Source organism: Xiphophorus couchianus, chromosome 19 (assembly GCF_001444195.1).
Source record: "Xiphophorus couchianus chromosome 19, X_couchianus-1.0, whole genome shotgun sequence".
NCBI classification, from domain to species: Eukaryota; Metazoa; Chordata; class Actinopteri; order Cyprinodontiformes; family Poeciliidae; genus Xiphophorus; species Xiphophorus couchianus.
Window position 1 is genome coordinate 7240099 of NC_040246.1, and position 23775 is coordinate 7263873.

Here is a 23775-nt window from a genome sequence, read left to right on the forward strand (position 1 = left end):
AATCTAGTGAAAGCACAGTAAAAACAGTTTTATCAAAATCTCAATCTTTTTGGGGGGTCTGGGGGTCATGACCTAATATAAGCTGGGTTCATGTTTCTATGTAGCGAATAAATTAGTTGTTTTCATCGATTGAAACTTGTGTTAACTAGCACCTGCAAATTCTTGTAGGCATTGACTTAAAAATATAAAAATTCACCTAATGTTTGGCCTAAATAGTTAGAGTGATCCTGTAATCACTTGAGAGAGAGAGAGAGAGAGAGAGAGAGAGAGAGTTATCAGAGTGAAGGAAATACGTTTAAAGAAAAGAAACCAAATAAATAAATATTGATAATCGTTGCTTAATTTTCTTTTCTCTCTTAAATACACGTTTAAAAAAAAAAAAGTAGTACTTTCAAATGCAATAAAAATGTGCAATATAATCTGATCAGGAGGTCAGCGGTGCTGTTGTGGGTGGTGGGCCCCAAACTATATTCTGCCTAGGGCCTCATTCAGCCTGGAGCTGGTTGGGTCTGTGAACATCAGGATTTAGCTTTGAGTTAATTTATTAGGTACATTGTAAATTGAAGATGGTTAATTATTGTTTAGGGTGCACAAATATGACCAAAGCCATCCATTATTTCCTGTTAGTAATATATATATAGTACATTCTACTGTTTAGAATAATTAAACATAATAGTAATAGTTAAATGCAACAGTGTGATGCTGTAGATGAAAAAAAAAGGAAAAGTTGCACGAAGGCCTGAAGAATAGAACTTGAACTTGAGCGAAGTCTGTACAAACTTGGACACTGTGCCTTTAAGAAGCCCCCACCGTCTCACAACAGGGGGGGCGTGAGCTGAATCCAGGAACAGCGATTGAAAAAAAAAAAAAAAAAAAAAAGCTCCACCACTGGACTGTTTCAAGTTCCCCTCTCCGGCTGAAACCCTGCCTGATTTGTGGGCAATGTTGGGGATGTAGAAAAAAAAGAAAGAAAAGGAAACCGGAGCAAAGAGAGCGTAAGGAAGGGAGAGATAGAGAGACAACACTAACTGGGTAGCTATGGAGATAGTAGGTTTTCCTGGTTGCTTTCTTTGACAGGTGTCGAGTGGGATAAAATAAAGTGTGAGAACAGCCTCCAAGATGTACGGCAAGGGTAAAGGAGCTGTGGTTCCCTCCGATAGCCAAGCGAGAGAAAAGTGAGTAAATTATCGCAGTGTCACAACAGCAAACCCCAGTAAAGAGAGAGGAGTGTGCTAGGTGGCTAAACTTGCTAACTGATGTCGAAGCAGTTCAGCAACTTCAGACTCATGCACAAGTTTGTTACTTTAACTTTTCTTTTGTTTCTTGCCAGTGAAGCCGTGCTGCGTGTGTTTTTGCCACTTCTCCTGTGTGTGTTGTTGCCTTTTCTTGCCTCTTCTTCTCTAGCATCCTCCAACTTGCAGGCATGTCTGCTAAGTTAGCCCCAGCAGCTAGCTGCAGCCAGTTTCACTCTTGTGTTTAATTGTTTTGTTGCTCATGTTCAACCCAAAGCGGCTGCTAAAGTTGCGCCACTTTTCCCCCTCTTCTTTACACGCGTGTGTGCTTTAAATATCCAATAAGGAGCATGGAAGTGGGGGGGATCCCACTCGAGTTTCTTCCTTTCTCCTCAGCCCCCCCACCATGGGGGAACAATGCATTTGGATTTATTGTAGCTGCGCATTTGGCATTATATCCGATTGCGTTTTTGTGTGTATATGCGTGTCTGCTCTCGGTAAAAATAGGATACAGCTGTTTTGTGGGAGTGGGGGTGGGCAGCTTTGTCACACACCAGCCGTGTTCGTGGCTTGTTCGCGCAGGGGTCGCGAGACTGCTGGTCGCTCGGCTGCGTTGGATGCACGCGTGTTTTCGGCGACTCTTCGTGCAAAAGCGGAGCGGCGCTTTGTAACTTTTGTACCCCGCTCCGTGCAGATCTTCCCCCCCCGGCAACGAAAGCGACCCACGCTGCTGCCCGGAATAGGCGCTGATCGGTGGGGTCTTTGCAAGGGAAGCTGCAGCCCCCTCTGAGCCTCTTTGTCTGCATGCCTCAGTCTCGCCCAGAAGACGCACGCAGCTCCCCTGCTCAACACTTCAACAAGACAGATCGCTTCCAGATTGACCTTAAATATCAGTTCAATAGTCTCCCCGTGCATTAGCGGGCCAATCAGGGGCCACTGACCTGGGTGAGCCTCCCTTGATGTCATCCTATTTGGTTGGTGTTAAAACTTTGTTGGACTGAACTTTTTTCTTTTTTTTAATTCAGTTGCAATCACACCGGGACAGAACCTGAGTTTAGATCAACAGGCACCTCTTTTGTTTTCTCAAAGCTCTTCCTCGTCTCTTTCTTCATCTGCTGCACCTCGGTCCTCATCCCTCACATTGCTGTTGAATTATTGAGACTGACCGAAGCAGCTGCTCTCAGCCTTGCGTCAAGAGTTGAGAGAGAGATGGAGGAGAAGAAGAGGAGGAAGATGTGGTGGGCAGACTCATCCATGTTTAAAGAGGGGGTTTTGTCGTGAGCCCCGGGCAAGGTGTCAGATGTACTGATGGTGCACACCAGGGAAATTTCACTCTCTGTGGAAGCGAATGCATTTGCGCGCCGACGTCTCCCATCCTAGAAGTTTTGAGGGAGAGAGGCGGGACGGGGAGGTCAAAGGGCACCGCGCTTTCCTCTGCTCTTTGCGTTAACTTTTAAACTCGGTCTGCTGCTTCGTTTGTCCTGCAGGAAGTGAATCTTTCTCCTTCTTTTTGCTCCTGGAGTGGCTCGTCTCCTCAAACTTCTCCTGCTTTTCAGTGAGCCAACTCGCAAACTTTAACAGGCCAGGTGCATGCACAAGCAGCCCCTTATACAACACACACACACAGGCAAACACACACACACGGGACAACCATGCACATCGACGCCACACATAAAATTTTTATCGAAAGTCTCATGAAGGATGGGAGGGCATCGGCAGCAATGATCCTCCCATCCCCAAACATGCGAATGGAGTCCTTAAACATCTCCTACTGCGGGTCAAACTCCTCTAAGGATGCACATGTTTCAAGCCTGCAGAGAGCAGGGAGATGGTATCAATATTTGAAGACTTTGCTGGATCCTGCGAGCTTTTGCCAGACATTTCAAAACTCTTCCAAATGACTTTAAATCTGGTTGATTTTAAATCAACCAGTAAAGTTGCTTGAAGTGTGTGTGTGTGTGTGGGCCAGTGCTAGACTGACCTGCAAGTGGCAGTGACTTACACTCTACACCAGCGGTCAAAGAGAGCTTTGTGACCTACAAATTGCTGGAAACCTCAGAAAGTGGTCAGATTCCCCTGGCTACCGTGGTCAAGTGTTTTTGTTGCTCAGTGGAAGGGAAGTCTCCATCCTCCTGGCTTTATTGGGCATTTCTGGAGCTGCGGTTACGAACTATGACCTGTGTTTAATCAGGCGCATTAAAGTAGTTGCAGTGATGATTAGCTTGAATTATTTTGGGAAGTAAGGAATTCAAGACGGCTTCTGCGTCGTCTCTAAGGCGTTGTCCACATGTAGCTGGATGTCTCAGAAAACAAAAATAATTTTAATGCATTTATTCATTTAGTATCTCTAAAAATAATTAAGAATAAAAACTCTGACCAAAGTGGAGTTTTGAGAAAACTCCCTCTTTTTGTGGACATGGGAAAACAGAGATTTAGGGTCCCGTGTATTACAGTCTGTGACAAATAATGCACGGATATATCGGCATGTTTGCTTTGACATGATTCCCAATCAACATTGTCTCGTATTTTATTGACTTTATATTCTAATACACTATTTAAAAGTAGTTCAACCTATAAATCTTTATATGTCTGTCCATACAAATGAACCTCCTGCCATCATGTTTAGTTCCTACTAGGAAGTCGTTTTAGTTTTGAAGCTGTCTGATTGGCTGACATAGGTTTTAGCTTTGCGCTACACTGCCCCCTGTGGGTGTGGCATGTTTGAAACAACGTTCGGGTGCAGATTATGTGGATTCATGGGGATGAAACCTTTTCTGAAACTGATCATGTGTGTACATATTTATATGTTAAACGATGCGGCGGAGATATTTGTCTTAGCTACATGTGTACATTTCCTAAGTTTGAACTGCCTTGTTGCTGAAAAAGTGCTATATAAATAAAACAACTTCTTCTTAAGTTTGCCTATTTGTATATTTCTTTTGTATCTTAGTGTGAAAGGGAAGCTTCTGACAGACAGTTCATAATGTTTATGTATATAAACATGGACAGATTGAATCTATCAATACATGACACTAAAACCTACTAATGTTTAACCTGGACTGACCCATTTACAGCCAAACACTGTTGTCACAGTGTTGTTATGGGACTGTAGTTGTCCAGATAGAGCGGGAGTGTTGAAACGTTTTGTCACATGGGATCAAAATTGTCCAGTCAAAAGTACCTGCAGGCCAAAAATATATAATTTTTAAGAACTAACATCACCATATATATATTTGTTTTTACCAAGTCAATGACAAATTAGTCAACGACAAAGAAAATTTGAAGGAAAACAGAAAGCTTGGAAAATATAACTTTTTTTGTATTTTTATAAGTAGATTTTAATTTAAAAGTCATGGTTTTGTCCTAATATTTTAATTTATTTATTCTTGAATTGTGGTCAGGGGGAACAAGGAAAAAAAAATTTTAAAAATCAGTTCTTGTGCCACAAATAGCTGCTGGGCCATACTATGAACACCCTTGACCTGGAGTAATGTATGACACTGTTATTTTGAATCTCGTTAAAAATAAATGTTAAATCATAGATTTGAAAGCTAGTAAATACAGAAGCAATGGTCAGTTTTGTGGTTGATTTTTGAACACTGATTTTTGTAGAACATTGACCCGTTATATATTAAGAAGAATAATCTTGACTTCTGACTTAGGGTTCTCGTGTCAGTGGTCAAATTATTTACACTGTTTTTGTCTTTTTGGTGTTTAAAACAAAAGCTCTATTATTCTGGAGTTTACATTTTAAGCAGTCTTTAGCTATTTATATTAGCGACTAGAACAAGTAGTGTGTCTAGACACACTAATGTAGATTCCTACTATAAAGCTGATATTTCCAAACATATCCAGCAAGTCTCATAACAGACTCTACTGGATGAAACAGAGCAACTTTGCTGTAATCCATTCAGCCACCCTATTATCTTCTAAAAGCCTCGCTCTCTTTTGGACCCTCAGTCAATAGTGGACATGCCTGGACATATATAGTGGAAATAACAGTCTCTGTTTTTACAACTTTTTGTTTCTCTGTGTTTTACTCTAAATTGTTGAACGTCCACAAAGAAGCGAGTTATTGTAAAAGCAAACTGGTTGCACTTGGGTGGGGCAAAAAAAAAAAAATAGATATGTTTTTTCCTGACCTTCCAATTACTGGTGAGGGCAGATCAAGCTAAAAGTTTACTAATTACAACGCCTTGCTGATTTTCCAATAAGAGGCACATATTTCATTTAGTTATCTCAAGGGATTTTTGCAGTGTGACCTTTTATAAACAAGTTTGATATTCATTACATGCACAAGGTGGCATTGGAGAAATGTCCTCACTAGGACCAAACTGCTTGTGAGGGATGCTATTTTAGCTTTTTAACATCTTGATCAACAAACCATTTCCTCCAAACAATTTTTTTCCCCAATACAAATTTAACTAGCGATTCATCGATCAATCCACTGGTAATCAAAATGGGCCAATAAACTCGGATTGAAACATATTATAATAATAATGAACATTTTATTATTTTATTAGTTACATCAAAATTAAAATTCACGTTGTTCTCAGTCTGTTAACGCAAAGGTTGTTTCTTCATTTTCGACTTGATCCAAGAACACTCTCAGTATATATTCTTGATTAATGTTTACTTTTTGTTGGACTAAAATGAGAAAATCCCAATTTGGCAGGTTAGAACTAAGAGAAAACAAATAAAAGCCTAATCGACAAATTCCTAAAACATCTAAAATGTGAATCAGAACCAGAGTTGTGATTCGTTTTCATGAAAACGTCACTCTGTAAATGGGCATAAGCAAACTGGACAGTTTAATAATCAGCTTTTTGAAAAGTCAACACAGATCTACAGTATCAGAGTTGTCAATTAAATCTGTTTTCTATAATTGTGTTCAATTTATAAATAAATTGGGTCATGCAAATGATTGATTGTTTTAAGGTTAAACAAACCCTGGGATAATGATATTTAAACAACTGAAGGGGTGTGCTGTGGTGGCGCAGGGGTTAAGCACAATCCATATATGGGAGGTCTTAGTCCTCGACGTGGCCGTCGCAGGTTCGATTCCCGGCCTGGCGACCTTTGCCGCATGTCTTTCCCTTCTCTCATTACCCACTTCCCTGTCAAATTAACTATCAAATAAAGGCCTCTAGAGCCAACAAAACCTTAAAAAAACAACTGAAAACAAAACCCTCTTAAGTGGAAACTCTACTGCTTCTAGATGCAGGTCAGTTTTCTTGTTGTTGTTAAATCTTTAAACGTATAATTTTGTTTTATCTTAAATTACTGAGAAACAGACTCTAATATTGGCCTGTTAGTTGAAAATGCCTGTGATTCTGCCTTGGGCTGAGATATCATGTAAGAATCATTGGCTCAGTGTTTGCCTATTCATATCTTCCGCAGACTACATTTGCATACTAACAACGTATTTGCATACTATTGGTAGTAAGTACAGGTCAGGTATGGGTCGTATCTGTTGTAGCACTTTGGAGCAGTGTTCATTTCTCCTCCCCTGTGGCAGAAATACGCAGCATTCATGACACAAAGATTCAACTGGAGTCTTATAGAACCTGCGTTCTTGTTTTACTGCGACACATGTGAACAGTTATTTTGTATTTCCTTCATACACGAATGTCATCTGGTGTTTCAGCAAAGATAATTTTTCAGAATCTTGGATTAAACTGGTGTAATTGTGATTAGTAGAGGCAGGTGAAAAAAATTGATTGACGTTGCTGTTCCTGTTAGCTTCAATGTTCCGAATTGACTCGCTGGTGCTGCAGATCGTTTTTTGCTAATGACTTTCTGTTGGTGCGATGAAAAACCTGAATGTCAAATACAAAAGCAGAGCGCTGAAGGTTCACAGTTTAACACTTGGTTATTGTACAGCATGCAAATACGGTCTTTATTAAAATATTGAGGAAGATGCCCTTCCTTGTTGGTATTAAGCCAGACTTCATCAAACATGTTGGAGCTCTCCACATCCTAACTTGAGTCATGGTAAGATTTGGTGGAAAAGAAATCTCTTTCTCCATTATTAGTTTATAGCTCTACTTTTTACAACAGATGCCTACTGCTTTGCAAAAAGAATTGCAGTGTTCCGCATAAAATCCAACGTTTTTAGCAAATATTACAATTTTCAAATCTTGCTGCTGAAAGCTACCAGTTTCCACTGCTCGAGTTTTAGCTGTTCTTTCAGAACCACTTTGATCAGGGGTGTCAAACTCCAGTCCTCAAGGGCCGCTGTCCTGCAACTTTTAGATGTGCCTCTGCTGCACCACCTGAATAGAATAATTAGGTCATTAGCAAGGCTCTGGAGAACTGATCTACACAAGAAGGAGGTAATTAAGCCATTTCATTCCAGCGTTTTGTACCTGTGGCACATCTAAAAACTGCAGGACAGCGGCCCTCGAGGACTGGAGTTTGACACCTGTGACTTTGATGCTGATGATAATAATATGTGGGAGCCGGTACTTGTCTCTCCTGGTACCTGCTACTGGGAGAGGCAAAGCTTCACACTTTGTCTACTAAGTCGGACTTGTTTCTGGTTAGAGTTGTTCTTTGTCGCCGATTCTACTCATAACCTTTATCGACAAAATTTCTTGACTCAACCAAGTTGTTGAGTGGATCCATTTTTCTGACCTCAGGATCATCTTTTTGCAGATGATATGGTTCTTTTGGCTTCATCGGGTCGTGATCTCTAGCTTTTACTGGAGCGGTTTACAGCTGAGTGTGTGACCGGAATGAAAATCAATCCCTCCAAATGTAAAACCATCGTCCTGAGCCCAAAAAGGGTAGAGTGCCTTCTCAGTCGAGGAGAACTTAAATTCTTCCCAAATGGAAGAATTTTAAGTTTCTCAGGGTTCTGTTCACAGATTAGGGGAAAAATTGAGTGGTACGTTGATGGACCTGTGGACGCCACAACAGTGGTGTTGTTGAAATGGCTGGTTAGGATTCCTTTTGGACGCCTCACTGGTGAGGTGTTCTGTGGATGTCCCACTAGGAGGGAGACCCAGAGAAAGATTTGGGGCACGCTGGAGGGGCTATGTTTCTAAAAATACTTAGTAAATTAAGAAGAAGTTTGTCCTTTTCATTTATGTCTTAATTAAAAAGGAAAACATATGTTAAAGGCAGCATAATATAAGTGTAATAATAAGAAGTGCAGAATCAAATTCCAGTTGTTATTGCAAGGTGGGCAATGCTCAATCGCATCTTTAGATGCAGTGTTTGGTAGGACAGACTAGTTCCGGTGCATTAAACCTTAGCTTTCCATTGTTATCTGTGCTCCGTTTGATGATCTTCTATGTAACTGATGTTGGTGACCAAGATTTAAAGGCTTAAAGTGAAATGGGCAGTGTTGCAGAAAAGAGTGAAAACATGTTTGCTCTCAAGAAGCAAACTGATGAACACATTAAGGCAGTATTAGAGTTAATAACCTCTCTTATCGTCATGAAGATTATCAATGCGCTTTGCATTTGATTATATTGCAGCCATGTTTCAATTCAGCAGATAGAAAAGCAGAAGATGTCTTTTAAATAGCTGTAAATTGAGTCTCTATATCACGCAGTACAGAGGAAAATCTGAAGAACTATCATTGTTTAAAAGCAAAGCGCACAACAGCCTGATTATCTCAGAAACCATGTTTCATTGATCAGCTCATTGACTGCTGATGGTGACGATGACACTGAGCTACTGTCCTTCTCATTAGGACCTTATTGGCCTGTCAGAGGAGTGTCTGCTGTGGGCACACAGGGCACTGTCATATCCACACTCTGGGTCGATTGATGGTCCATTAACAGCCTATTAAACATGACTAAGTGAAGGAGTTTGGAGTACAATGTTGAGCCAATGGGAGTTTCCCACTCTGCCTGATAAGATTGGTGGATTTCCATTTTTGAATTTTTTGGGGGGCTTTTCTAGCAGTGATTTATTTTACATATTTTTTTTTAAATTGTCAGACCAGAGCTTCTTTATTTTTTAATTGGTGGGAATGCCTGTTTGGCTTGCTCCAATGAATCATTAAATTAAATATAGTTATTGCATGATTATCAGTTTTGCATTTATTGAAAGTTGGAAAACAATAAATTTCCTCATAATGTTTTTCACCAGCTGTCTGAGTTGACCTATGGAGATTATGTTGTTTGAAAAGTCTTTAAAATAATGCCAATGCCCTGTCTGCTGCTGTGGTTTCTCATGGCATTTTAGAGCTACTTGACTGTAATCAGAATCACAATTTTACCCAATATGAGCAATAATAAAAAGGCAAAGCTCTGATTGGTGCTATATTTGCCGCGATCTTTATAGCAATGCTATAAAAATGTGCTTGCCAATAACAGATTTGTTAAATTGGATTTTCTATCACTCTTTTATACCCACATCTAGATGACCTTGATGGTAAAGGTCAAGTAGAAGATTATGGACTAGAAAGTGGTTTAAATTCAATCCTCTTGGATTATGTGTGTTATTCAGGATTGATATCCTCATCCTACCTTTAACAATAATGTTGCATTTTCATGTGTTCCTAATCACGTGCAGCTTTATGTTCCAGTTACTGTATTTGTTTGGGAATAGGAACATAGTTTACATCCGGTAGCTGTAGCAACCTCTTGCAAATGTTTTCTGGTTTTAATTTAGTGTTGGGGAAATTATAATTTAATTTAAATACTTTTTTTCTGTAGGAGGGGCAAAAAATAAGCAAGACGACAGACACGTCAGGCAGTTTTATACTTGTTTCCCTTCGTTGGATTATCAAGACATGAGTACAAGTCACCAGAATGCTTCCTTTCTCAAAAGAAATAAACATTAGCATACAGTAAGATATATTCTAACTGGCTATATTGTATCTTGCCAGGATCTTGTAAAAACGTATGATAAAACATTACTAGTGTGTATGATAGTGATAGCTAATATTACAGGTTTTTCATAGATGTAAAATTTTTCTGAACATGATAAAGGGGATTTTTGTTTTAGAACGTTATCTGAATTATTTCACTTCAGTCTAATAATACTCATCTATCCAGCTTATGTACTCCTTATGCCAGTAGAGGAAACCATCTTTGTGCTGCTGCTGATCTTTACTCAAACCCTTCAAACTCAAAGACTTAGGCTTCACCCTATATTAACTTTTGTCTGCTACAGTTAACTAAGTATTTGCATAAAAAAGAAATTAGGAAGGTGGTGTTATTTTTTCAGTGATTCAAAAGGGTTAGGGAAATATTTAGGACATTGTTAAATATTGGTTATCAACCACATTGGCAAAAATATTGTATATCGATATTGGCCCAAATGTTCAAATTGGTCCATCCCTAATTCACACCATTATAAGAATAGGTGGCAACAACTGCTTCTTTCGAAAAGCAATTGTTTTTTGAAACAAAAGATTGTTTTTTATTAAATTTGTACCTAGTACAGATGTTACACCAGAAAACTTCCAGTTGGGAAACCCACCTAATAAATCTGTCCAAACTAGGCAAAATTACCACATTTTGACAGTATCTCAATATTAGTAGGACATTTGAATCAGAAATGTAGAATATGAGCATATAGACTTTGTCTGAAACAGAAAAGCACTGAAACATTTATTGCTGCTTTCCAAGAGAAGTTTCCAGCTACTGCAGTACTTTTAGGTGTCTCCTTAATGGGGTTTTAAAGAGGAATGCACCAAATAAATTAATTAACATTTGTATTGGTTGACGTTTTTAACATTGTCAACCAATGTTGACGTCAACCAGTTAACTGGGCTGTCGTTAACTAGCGTCACGTAGCCATTTTTTTATGTGTGGAGTAATGTGCTCTGTTTTTTTCTTTCTTACAATGTCAGAAGGGTGGTGAAATATATAATAATATAAAAATATATTCTGCTAAACATCAATTATTAGCAATAAAAGCATAATTTACATCTGATGGAGATACTGACCTACATTTTCCTGGGTAAGGTGGTTCATTTGAGGGAACTGAATAAACAAATAAAGAAAAAGAAAATAAGACATTCCAACAAGTAAAGAATATTATTTAAAAATGACAAAGTTTTGCCATTTTTAAATAATAGCAGTAAGATGAGGTTTCTCATCTTATCATTTTCTTATCGTTGCTGTAATACTATTCTTATGTTTCTGGCTTTACAAGCATGACTTGTGAACAAATGTTTTTGTTAGCAAAAAGTACCAGAAGCTGTCAAAGACAATTTAGACCTAACTTGTGATTTATTGGTATATCAGAATAACATTCTGTGTTATCAGAGTTCCCATGCAGATTTGGAAATTCTTGAAAATAATTAACTTTTATAATTTTCAAGCTCTGGATACAATTTGATACGGTTGTTTCAGTAGCTTTGATTTTACTATAATGAAAAAAATTCACACTCAAGTTTAAGAAAGGGCTATAGCACTACTTTTTTGCCTTCTAGATGAATTTAGATTCAGGTTGACCTGAACCTGTGGTTCATAAACACAACTGTTCAATTTCTGTCTTTATCTACTAGTCCTTACAAGTCTGAAAGTTGTAGATTTAAATGGGGAGCAAGAATGCAACCTGTTGAATGTGACAGGTAGCCAATCAGAAAGCGCCATGACGTAAGCACGGAGGGGAATCCCAAACAGCTGACATCACTCAACCAGAGCCTGGCTTAGTGCATAGCGCAGCAAATAGAGTAACTCCACCCACCGTCTTTTATCCAACGCCTTTTCTTTTTGTTTCATCTTTTATCGCTTAAAATGAGTCCACAAAGTATCACTGCTGCTTCCACATCGTCATTCGTGTTTGATTATTCTAAAATCACGTATGGTATGTTGGGGGTTTTCTGGATTTTCTTGTGGAATCGGGATGTCCGTGAGTGGAATCGATCGAACCTGTTGGACTTTTATCAGCTTTGTGGTCACAGAAGTTTGGAAAATCGGCCAACAATTCTTAAATTGTGCCTTGTGTGAACCAGACCTAAAACTCACAAGCTCTAATTCTCTCCTCCTCTCGACCACTGCTAATGCTTTGACTCTGGTTGCTATGGTAACGTCTACATATCCCTTCAAAATAAGATACAGATGCACCACAAAAACGGAACATTTCACTTTCGTGAAAATTTTAACTCGATAATGACAAATCAATGGGAGCCCTGAGGTTTTTCTCTGCAACCAGACGGTCCATCTGGGAGTGATGAGAGACAATGACACCCAAAGTGTTGCTTATGCACAGGATGCTTGGTCTCTACATGGAGAAACAGTTTGAAGCTTCATTGCCTTATTAACGAGCCGATCATCATATCATGCAGAGCTTGGACTGTGGGAATCACCTACCGGGATAAATCCATTCTTCTGTCTCTTCTCTGGGCCTTTTCATCTTCACAAACAAACTTTCCAAAGACATTTGATCTGTTTCTTACTCATTTTGCTGCTTGTGGGCTCAATGTTGGCGCTCAAGACTTAACCGAGAGAATCCGGTTAAAGGATTTTCAAAATAAAAGATCCTCCAGATTCAAATAATACATAAAACGGAAATGTTTAATTATTTATTGTGCGGCCCGGTACCAATTGGTCCACGAATCGGTACAGGTCCACGGTTGGGGACCACTGCTTTAAACCATTTAATTCCGATTTCCAATTCTTGTTTCACACAACACTTAAATTTAGCATTTCTTTTTCTCTTTTCAGGTTAGCGTTATATGTGTACGAGTACCTGCTACATGTGGGAGCACAGAAGTCAGCGCAGACCTTCCTGTCTGAGGTAAGATGGCATCTTCGACTCAAGCAAGCGCAGAACACATTTAGCTCCGACTGAACGTTCAAAGTCCTCTTGAATTGTTTTTCGTTGGAAATCACCTCTGCTTTAAGTTCAGCCAGGTCCTGTTGAAACATGTTACCTGCAAAGTGGGCCCAAGTGCTTCTGAAGGCAAAACGACTTTCTACATTCCTCAGTCTTAATGTAGATCTGAGCAAATACACACTCTTTCAAGTTTTAGCTTTTACACAGCAGGATAAACACTAGTAAGGACATAATTAAATGAACAGCATGTCAATATTTATTAAAAGCTCCAGACAGGTGCTGGTAATTTATGGCTAAACTGAATAACGTTTTATCAACCAAAATGTACTGAACAGGTTGTGAAGTGGTAAGACGAGGGCAATTATCTCAGAAGACATAAGTGTGGGAAAGACTAAAACGGACATTTTGAACAATTTGGATTCCTAAGTGAAAAATGCATGGTGTAGTATGAAAGATTAGTCAAAAAAATTTTTTTAAAATGTCGCAGATTATTGTTTCATCGATTTGTTTGAAGTTTTTAGTCTTTCTTTAACGGCTCTAGCTGCTTATCAGCATATCGGTTACAGAAAAAAATTCAATTGATTTGATATATCTAAGCTAAAAACATGTTTGTCTATAAGAAAATCAACAACCAGTGTTCTTTGGTGCACTTTGTTTATAGTTTAGAGGAAATTGTATAAAGGTAGGAACATATGTTTTGATGAATAAATAAGGATAACCTTGTGTCTGTTTGCTCTGCAGCACATTTCCCAGATTTTTTTTCTCACGTCGCCATGAAATAAAAACAGTTTGCTGAAATGAAACTGTACCTTTTCATAGACTGCTCAAAGAGAATTGTTATTGTTCAGTAAAACATGACCAGCATGTCAATATTTGTTAAAAGTTCATCTATACCTGCATATTTTCTCAGAAGTTTTTCACAACTTATTGTCTTTTTGAGGGAACATTTATAGAGTTGTACATAAATAAATAGCTGGTGGTGTTAATGAGCCGAGGCAACGTTATATAGGAAGAAAAATCAAACTCATACACCTCAATGTGATTGACAGAAAATATGAAATAATGATGTTACTTCAAGTATGATGAAGAGTGGTTCCTAATGTTGTTTTTTTGTTTTTTTTTAACAGTATTTAGGAAATGTCTTTTATTCTTGATGTTTTTCAGATACACCAATAAACCCTTTCCTGGCCAGTACAAATGTCTATTTTTTTTTTACATTTTTGTCATTATTCTAAGGGCTATAAATAAAGAAGAATAGTTGTTGTGCAGGTTATTTTCTAGAGTTTGATTTTTGAATCCTTACAGAAATCGAAGGAATTACAAGATTGCCCTAGTTATGTACGCGAACATGTTCCTAACCTTTTGTTTTTTATTAAACTCTAGAAAAAAAAAATTCTTACATTTAACTGACTTAACAACCTTTTGATCACCTGTCAGCGCCAATAAGGGGGAAAATAGGCAGAGTTTTAAAATATTTTTATGTCTTGAATTTTCTCCCTCTCAATGGTCCGATTTAAAAAAATAAATAAAATTGTTAAAAGTCGGATTTAATATTTCTATCTCAGTAATGGGTTTTTTTTGTTGTTTCTTTGCGGTGAGTTCAAGGGTCTAAACATGATTTCCTGGTGCAAACTGCTATGTAATGCTTTAGTTTTACACCAGGTCCTGCTAACTCTCCACCAATGAAATGTGAAAACCTAAAACAAAGCTGAAGTTCTTTAGAGAACTCCATATTTAGATGTTTGCATCAAAATACTTTCTCAAAGCATCTCTTCAGTCATCTGGGAGCGTTTGAGTCTGGATTCATTTGTTTAACGTGCTCAGAGCAAAACGTTAAAGAATGAAAGATGCCTATCATGATGTCAGAAGCTGTTCTCAGTTTTACGCAGTGATTACACTTTCTTAATCCTTGGACCTACAAACCAGATGCTATCTCTCATGACTGTCCTCCTTGTTTTCTTCTCAGATTCGATGGGAGAAAAATATTACATTAGGGGAGCCACCCGGATTCCTTCATTCGTGGTGGTGGTGAGTATCCCTGTCACGTTTTCCACATGCAGCAGCTTACTCCTGCCTTCATGAAATAAGTGACTGAATAAGCAGGTTCCACATTTACACTTCATATGCCTTTTCCATGCCCATTTGTTTGCCCTGACCTCCTACAATGTCTTACTATATCAGTGAAACCTACAATTGGTGGATACTTTTGAGCCCCCCAAAAAAGATAATATTATGTAAATGCACAGAAAGTGAGATTCATGTCCTCATCGATGATTTAAAAATGTCCTCCTAGAACTGAAAGTCCAGCCGAGCGTCAGCCTTTTACTTGACCAAACTAAGTGAGGCCCTGACCCCCACCGCTCTCTCCTCCTTCTTGGCCCCTCCTCTCGCTCCCCAACCTTCGCCGCCGCTTCTGAAACAATAGATCCAGATGGTTGGGGAATGGACCCCCATCTTCGCTCCTCCTCCTTCCCCCTCTCCTCACCCTTTGTGTTGCCCCCCACCCTCTGCCTTTACCCCCTTTGTTCACACGGGTGAGGGCTTTTTAGCAGATTAACCCGTTGCATTCCAGCTTCCTTTGTGTCATCTCCCCACCTCCTCCTTGTCATTTCTCCCCCTCTGTCAGACTTGACCTGTTGGGTCAACGCCTTAAGCCCCGATCAGCATTTTCACTGGATTTTACTTCACTGGTGCATTGTGGGATTCAGTGCAGTCAAACATTTCTTCATTTACCCGTCCAAAAATGTCACAAAAGAGGCTTGTTAAATTTAAAGAAGCTATAACTCAGACTTACATGAGTTTTTCAGGTCATTTATAGCTTCTTTTTAAAATTACATTATAGTTTTAATCATTGTAATGTTTCTTGAGACATTTCTCAATAAGTCGGTGTGTTAAACGTCAGTTTGATAATTAAATTGTGAGACATATGCATAAATGTAAAACCACAGTGGGAAACCGTTTGATACCAAATTCACCATTTTTACAAACAAAAACTGTAACAGGTGTGTAAGAGAAGGATACCACATACCAAAAGGTGGTGCATGTAAATTATTGAGGTCTTCCTGTTGCGGTGCTCTTTATGAATGCTCATCTTGATACGAAGATGTGGTTTTGTGTTATAGAACAGGTTTTTCTGCCACCAAGAGCTGGTGAAGTTACACAAATTTGAACTTTGACTCCAAAATGACAGAATGAACTCTTAAATACCCTTTTGGTGACATTGTTGTGTTTGTTTTACACCTCCTCGAACCTGCAGTTTCCGAGCTTCCACCTTGTCACCCCCACTCAGCTCCTTCAGACTAGCCAGAAGTAATTAGCAAACACCTGGTGGAACTGCACATCTACTTCTCAGTGCAATGCTGGTAAAAAAAAGTTGCTTTTATCAAAGGAATAATAGACGAGTGATGTTGTGATGACTTCCGGAAGGCAGAGTTTCAGAAAGAGCAGGAGCTTTTAAAGAGTTAGAGGCCCAAATTCAAGACTTTAAATTACAAAGTCAATTTTCTTTATTTTAAAGAAAACAACTGAAGGTTGCTTTATTGTACTATGAAATGGCACTACGTGCCTGGAAAATACATAATACTGCCCTTTAAATTATAATATTTATTTAGGATTTTGGATTTTTGATAAATAAAATGTTGCCATTGTTTTTTTACTTTTCTTCATAATTACCTTTTTTTGCTAACATAAGCCAAAAACGCATTCTTCTCCAAAAGGGAGTATTTGAAGGAGAAGAAACAAACTTTTGAAGTAATTTGTGATCTGTTTAGTGAAATAAAGGAGTTCAGGAGAAGGTGGAGACACTGAAAAAGCTGCTGTGTTTTTAGGTGAATGAAAAAGTCTAACTCTCAGGCCTTTGGCATGTTTGTTAGCAATGCAGATTGCTGATGTGAAGTGCAACTGAAGCGTCTGGCTGATTAGCCCTCTCAGTAGTTGTCTTGCTGTTTCTAATAGTGTTTTTGTTAAATCAGTACTCAAAGAATGATCCAGTAAGAACCTTTTACACAGGTATTCAGCACAATTATTAGCAATTTGATTAGCCTCTCTTCCCTTAAACGTAGTAGAAAACCTGTTCTCAGATTTCCTCACTGTTGTGCATCTGAATATCAGGGTTTTCTGAGGCCCAGATTTGTAAACAGTATGTAATAACTAGCTATATTGTTTCAGTTACATTTACTTGAGCAACGTTTTGCAAAATATGTACTTTGAGTAGTTTCAGTGCTGCGCCAATGATGTCTCCTGTCCCTGTGGCCTCTCAGCTGACATAAAGCATCATCAGAGGAGAGGGAGAGATTAATTTCAAGTTTATCGTTGCCTGTAGAATAATAAGCTTCTCTTCACTAAGTTCAAGTTCAAAATAACCCTTCATAAGAGAAACGGTGAAATATTAAGTTTAAGATGTACAACAGCGAAATATTAGAAGGTTTGCAATTATAATTTAGTTTTTCTTCTTTAATTTTATTTTATTTTATCTTGATGTTTTTAAGTTTCAATTTCAGCTCATAGAAGCACTTTAGACACGTTCACTTTAGACACCCATCTTGAACAAAGCAAATAAAAACTTTCTGTTTAGTAGATTGTTCATTAATGCAGGTTACCTTTATGGACAGTGATTTAGAAGAAAAAAAGCTGCTATGTTGAATGTATTTAAGGTAAAAGTTTGTGTGCACCTAAATAAAAAGGTTAGGAACACCAGTTCTACCAGTGTAGAAAGTAAGTCTAGATTCCTGATCAGCCAAAGTTACCCAAATGTAATGATTTCAGGGCTGATTATATAGTAAATAGTATGTCAATATTGTTGTCACATGAAGTATTTTACCCCCTCACACAATACAATATTTACACAACATGCAGGACGTATTAATTTGAGAAGTTTTGTATTTTTATGGGGTTTTTTTCTTACTTCATTTAATACCAAACTTGTATTATGTTTCACTGTCTGATTCCATCATTTAAAAATAATAAATGTCATTATTCTGTACTTGAGTAGCCTTTTACTATTCCTTTTTTATAGCTACTTTTTACTTGAGTAAATCAACTTTTTTTTTTTGGGCCGTCTACGCATCTTTGACTGTAACGCACCATGGTGGCATTTGCTCCTTTTGCACTTTATAGTAAGACATGGGCCCTAGTGTGATAATACAAGTACATGTGTGTATTTTGAGTGAGTGAGCGGTTGATTGAGAGGGTGACACTGGCATTGTGTCCCTCTCACAAAGATGCTCAAGTGCGTAAGAGGTGGTTTAAGAGTGCTAGGGAGATAATGAAAGTGTGTGAATGGGTTATGATGAATAGCTGTTACACATGGGCTTGGAGCGCTCTGTTTGCTAACCTCTGACCTCTCCTTTCCCTCTTCATTTTAGCGTATTCTGGGATTTGTATTGTGCAGCTCCAGACCGAAGGGAGACGTGTGAACACTCCAGCGAGGCAAAGGCCTTCCATGACTATGTAAGTGACAAATATTGAATGTCGGCTAACGCTCGGTGTTGGTTTATCTTGAGAGTGAAACTCTGAAATGCTAGCATCTTCTTCAGGGACATTTGGTTGAGAGAAACACGTGCAGTGAGGGGCGAGTTTGTTGAAAGACATGTAAAAAGGCCTGAAATGAATAGATTTTTCACTGCAGTAGCATAATCTCACTATGAAAAATGGTCTCCATTGAAAGCATTCATTTCACAAGGTTGAAGCATAAATATTATTGTTGCTTTTACACCATTTTCAACTAATATAATGTAATATAATGCTTACGCAGAGACATTTGTATAGTAACAATGGAAGTATACCTTCAAAGATCGATAAACTTTAATTTTTAAGTAATATTTAACATTGTAACTGGAGGACATTTTAAATACCCCAAATAAACAAACAAAACAACCGATACAACAAATAAAATGGAAACTGAAGTCTGTGCAAACAAAATTCCCCGTCAAAAAAAGGAGATAGCTGAGACCAATGAAGACGTTTGTCATTGGTCTTTGGTAGAAAGCAAGAAAAACAAGAAATTATTGAGCTCGTTTTAATTTAGACTGCAATTTATTGCGACAGGCTTAGTGGTCATGATATGACTTTCCACATATCCATCCTTAGTTTTCTGACACACAGCTATGAGTTGTTTCTTTTTCTATCTTTTCTTTTGTTTAGTCTTTTTTTTTTTTTTTTTTTTTTTAACAATCTTCATCTCAACTGACCAAATCACAGATTTACAGTTTGTCTTTGTGATGGTAGGACAGAACAGGTTGATGGTTTTTATCAGTCAGACAGCTAACCATTCAGTGCCTAATGGTTCCTACAGAGAGCCTGGGTGATAAGATGTCACATTTTGCTGCAGTTTCCTAAGAATGAGCTTCAGAGTTTTTTCTGGGGTTTTTTTAAGTCTCAGTTCAGTGTGGGTGAGAGCAAGATAAATATAGGTTCTCGTCCAGCCTGGTGTTCAGTTGCTAAAAGAATGGCTGGCTGTGTCACATCGTATTTATACCCCAGGAAACTAAAAGTCATGGATTGCTAATCAGAGGTTCCTAGAAATTGAGATGATCCTGAATCTGTGATTGCAGAAACAGGTGAAGATTTAAAGGTAGAGTTGTTGTTAAGTTTACACTGAAACTACTTCAGTTTACTCACTAGTCTGGTCTTTTGGCAACCCCACATTTACCCCTCAATGTGTGTTTCTCATCTGTGTGTCTCCCAGATCAAATGTCACCTAAATGAACTTCATGCTGTGGAGAAAAAGCTGCTTTCTCTTGACTCTTATTTTAACAAACTCAGAGCTTTTTCATATTCGCTCAAGAACTTCCACAAACATTGCACATTTGTTTGTTTGTATTATTTTGCATGTGTCTGAAGCTGTCCAATGAATTCAGCTGAAATTTTACAAACTCACATTTCTGCAACTAGTTGGAGAAACTGCTGGAAAACTGACATTTACTCTGACTATTTTCCAGCTCTTAGTTTTGACTTTCTGAAGGGGAGGTTTTTTAAAGTTTTATTGGTTTTACTGGCTTGGTGTTGTGGTCTTGATACATGGTGTCCAAATGCCTTCAGTGCTTCAGATGACGAGTTATTCCGTGGCATCGTCAACATTGATGATCTGCTGATGCATGTTTTACTGCAATTAGAAGGAACCTGAAAAAAAAATCAAGCGTCTCTGCTCTCCCTGCTGCTGCTTGTCGTGTTTCTTGTTCAAAGTCTCTTCAGACCTTTTCATCTCATGACTGGGACTTCCTCCTTTTAGCTGATCATGAGACCTAAAGAGCAAGTGTAGATCATAGATTGGGAGGCTTCAGATGTTGCACAGTGGATTCCAGTGTGACAACTCTTAACTTTTGTTTTTTTATACATATGTAAAAGCTGGAAATGCACTAATCCAGCTCTTCCGGTCAATACCAATATTTCCATTTTTCCTTTTGTCTTGACCTCCCAATTCAGATTTTTACTTTCCATGCATTATAAAATGCAGATGAGAAAGCTATACGCTGTATGTGCATTGCTTAGCAGTTTTGAATCCAACTGAATATATGGAAAATATGAGATTATCCCATTTATTCAACGAAACACAAGTCATGAAGGACTTGTTGTTGACTGATGTGTTTATAGACCAAAGGTTATGGGAGTTTGATGCATTTAATGCACCAGAGGCAAAAGAAGTCAAATTTTTTAGCCCTTTACTGCTGATCACAGATGAAAGCTAGTAAAGAAAATGTTGTACTGATTCTGGTACCTGGCCAATTTATTGATGCATCTCTAGTTACAGTGGCTGCTGAAGATGTTGACTGATTATTCTCTTTATACATTAGCAAATTGGTTGATTTTTTTATGTGAAAATGTTGCAGAAGTTGTCACGATGACCTGATATTCTTTATCCTCAGAAGGGATTAAATAAGACAGCAACCATTACATAGAGAAGAAAGTTTTCCAAATGTATTAACTGGAAAAATGGAAGAAAATGTAAACGTTCTCATGCAATTGTGAAGAAACGTTGAAAAATTCAATCTGCAGGTTGTAGGCCTGAGCTCTTCTAACTTTAAGAAACGTGCATTTAATCATGCCAAAGAAAAATCCCAGCATTTTGTTTCAAACTTTTTGGTGAACATATTGTCTTTGTAATATGCTACCAATTTTAGTTGTTTGCACATTAGCAGGGATTTTCTCATGGCTAACAACAAAGTTAGGTACAATATAGTCATGATACTTTCCCGCTGCCGTTAAAGAAACACTGTAACTGTATGGTTTTATGTGTAAACATCAGCTGTTGTGATTGACACTGTTATCTGTCTTCGGTCTGTCTTTGACCAAGACTATGCCTGTGTGTATATGTGTGTGTGTGTGTGTATACTGTATAGTGTGGGGAGATAATGGAATAGAGTTCTAATCCGGTAATCCCAGCACTGGGCCGAGGCTAAGCCAGGGATTTGTGTGTGTACGTGTGTGTTTTGGTGGTGGTGGGGCATCGTTGGCAACCTGCCCATAAGAGGGTGCCTGGGCTCACACCCTCCTTCCAGTTAATGCCGTGTATAAATGTAGATGGGCATGTGACATGGACACTAGCTGTCTGCTCCCTGACGGCGATAAAGCTCAGAGACGGGACCGGTTTAATTTTGGCTCCAGCCCCCCGAGGCTAGCCTCTGAGCACAGGTCCCCTCTCTGCTGGTTTCAAAAGAACGAGCCAGTTAAAGGCAGCGCCGGAGGAAAAAAGAAATTTCACCTCGAAAGAGTTTTAGTCCTGTGAACTTGCCGGATCACACGCTGGCATTAAAGACACACTATCACTGTTCTCGCTGCTGGATGCAGAGAAACCGCAGAAGTTGCCTCAACAGTAACTAAAACTCTTTGCAAAGGTTCTGTTGTAGTTGGTTTTAATAATTGAATTACACACACGTCTGATTTACAGGATTTAACTTGAGAAAAAAAATGATATTGAGTAATTGATTTCCTTTTCTATTAAAGCCCATTAGATCTAATTCAGTGTGTTTATCTTATCACTATAATTGCCCAAATACAGATGCAGAAATTAATTTTTAGATCAAATGTCAGGATTCAAGTTTGTTGGTTAATGTTTTCATTTAATTTGCCTGCTTTCTGTCAAATGACATTAATCCTGCCCTGATGGTATGTAATATGTATGACTAATTCAAGTGTTATATTACAACAGTTTTTATTCAGTTTCTTTAGTTTGTTTTTATTGTTCAGATACACAGCAAAACTCAAATGTCAAGCCTCTCGCAATAAATCAATTAATCGCATGATAAATTAAAACGAGCTTCATAATTTCCATGTGCATGATTGTTTGTCTCTCTTTCTATTAAAGACAAAAGGCTTGAAACTGGCAGATTGATCTCCACTAGCTTCTGTTTTGATGGGCGGCTTTGTTTACAGAAACTTCAATATTCATCTTATTTCTTATTTTGGGGGTTTTGTTGATTTATTTTGGATATTTAAGATATCTTCTAGCTCCAGTGTTAAATGTTTGTCAGAAATGAAAGTTTATTAATCGTTGAAAGGCTGTCACTTGCATTATTACTTGAAAATTATCTCAAAATACCACTGTTACCATTTATCACAATAACTTCTGGGACAATTTATCATCCAGTAAAATTTGTTATCATGATATGCCTAGTCAAGTTCACTTCATTTCACGACAATCCACCCATACAGCCTAAATTCAGATGTTCCCATTAAATCAAAGTTATAATGCCATACAGTCTATTTTCAGATGATCATGCCAGTGAGTCTCTGCCCAGCTGATGGCATCTGATCATTGACTTTGCAGCAATGCCTCATCCCTTGCAAGCATGTGGCGACAGTAAGGAAGAAGCACCACTTTTTAGCAGAGCCATCTTTAGTATTGGTGGTAATCTGCTCCCAATTGGCTAAGAAACTGAAAGAACAAGAAGGACACACAGATGCACTGGTCCAGGGGAACTTTCTATGGTAGTTAAAGATTACACCAACACTGAGGATTCAAGATGGCCGATAGTTCTGGGCAGAAAAGCTGAATTACTTTTAACAGTTAAGTAATGAACAGTGAGCCAGGAGCACTTTCTCTAATAACAATAAAGCGATAAGAACCCACAAGTAACAGCAACAATAACCCTGTCACAGAAAGTGATACAGTTAATAACTGAATCACTGGGGAATGATTACTTTTCACGGGTAGAAAAGCAAGATAATTTATAGATAATGACAGAAATTGCTCTATCTTAAAGAAAACACACAATCTGAAACACTAGCCCAGGTACAGTTTCTAGTGGGGTGCAAAAACAAATGCTACACAAAAGTAAAGGCTGGAAAAATTGTCCCAGCAGAGACATGGCTAAATGTATTAGTACTGCTACTTTCTATGGCAAACAAAAATGTAGAGCAAGGGTTAAAGGGTAATTTGCTCCATCAATATTTTTACTCTGGAAAGAGATGGAGAGGAATGTTAAATAAAAAATGTAAAGTTTTCATGTCTGGCTGAGATTCTTCGGTTGTGTCTGGATTTCTCTGGAAGTTAGCTGCTTATAATGCTTAAATAAGCCAAAAAAACAACCTGGCTTGCTATTTAACCCTGTTGAAATTTTAATTGATATTTCTGCTGAAAATGTGGTTTATGGCTTCTGTGCAGGTAGTTTATTTGTTGATGAGATTCTCACTCTCCACTTGCTGAGTCCCTCGGGATGATCTGCTTAAAGCTTATAAGCTTCGTTCACACCTGGCATTAACGTGCATCCTAACTGATCCGATCACAAGAGGACAGCTCTTTGTTCACTCCGGCATCAGAACGTGCCGCCAGTAACTTTTAAGTAATCACTCATGATTG

At 38.3% G+C, this 23775-nt stretch overlaps 1 protein-coding gene across 3 annotated transcripts in view; it reads left to right on the top strand.

Annotated features, from left to right (window-relative positions):
- Positions 1-892: 892 nt before the first annotated feature.
- LOC114134103 (single-stranded DNA-binding protein 3) overlaps positions 893-23775 on the top strand; it is a 48410-nt gene continuing 25527 nt past the window's right edge. The window contains exons 1-4 of one of the 3 annotated variants that reach the window (XM_028000410.1): positions 893-1175; positions 12869-12941; positions 14947-15008; positions 18344-18428. In XM_028000410.1, the coding sequence (XP_027856211.1) occupies positions 1120-1175; positions 12869-12941; positions 14947-15008; positions 18344-18428 (276 nt within the window). In that variant the 5' untranslated portion in view covers positions 893-1119. The remainder of the gene's footprint in view (positions 1176-12868; positions 12942-14946; positions 15009-18343; positions 18429-23775) is intronic. The other 2 variants (XM_028000412.1, XM_028000409.1) reach the window with 2 other exon arrangements.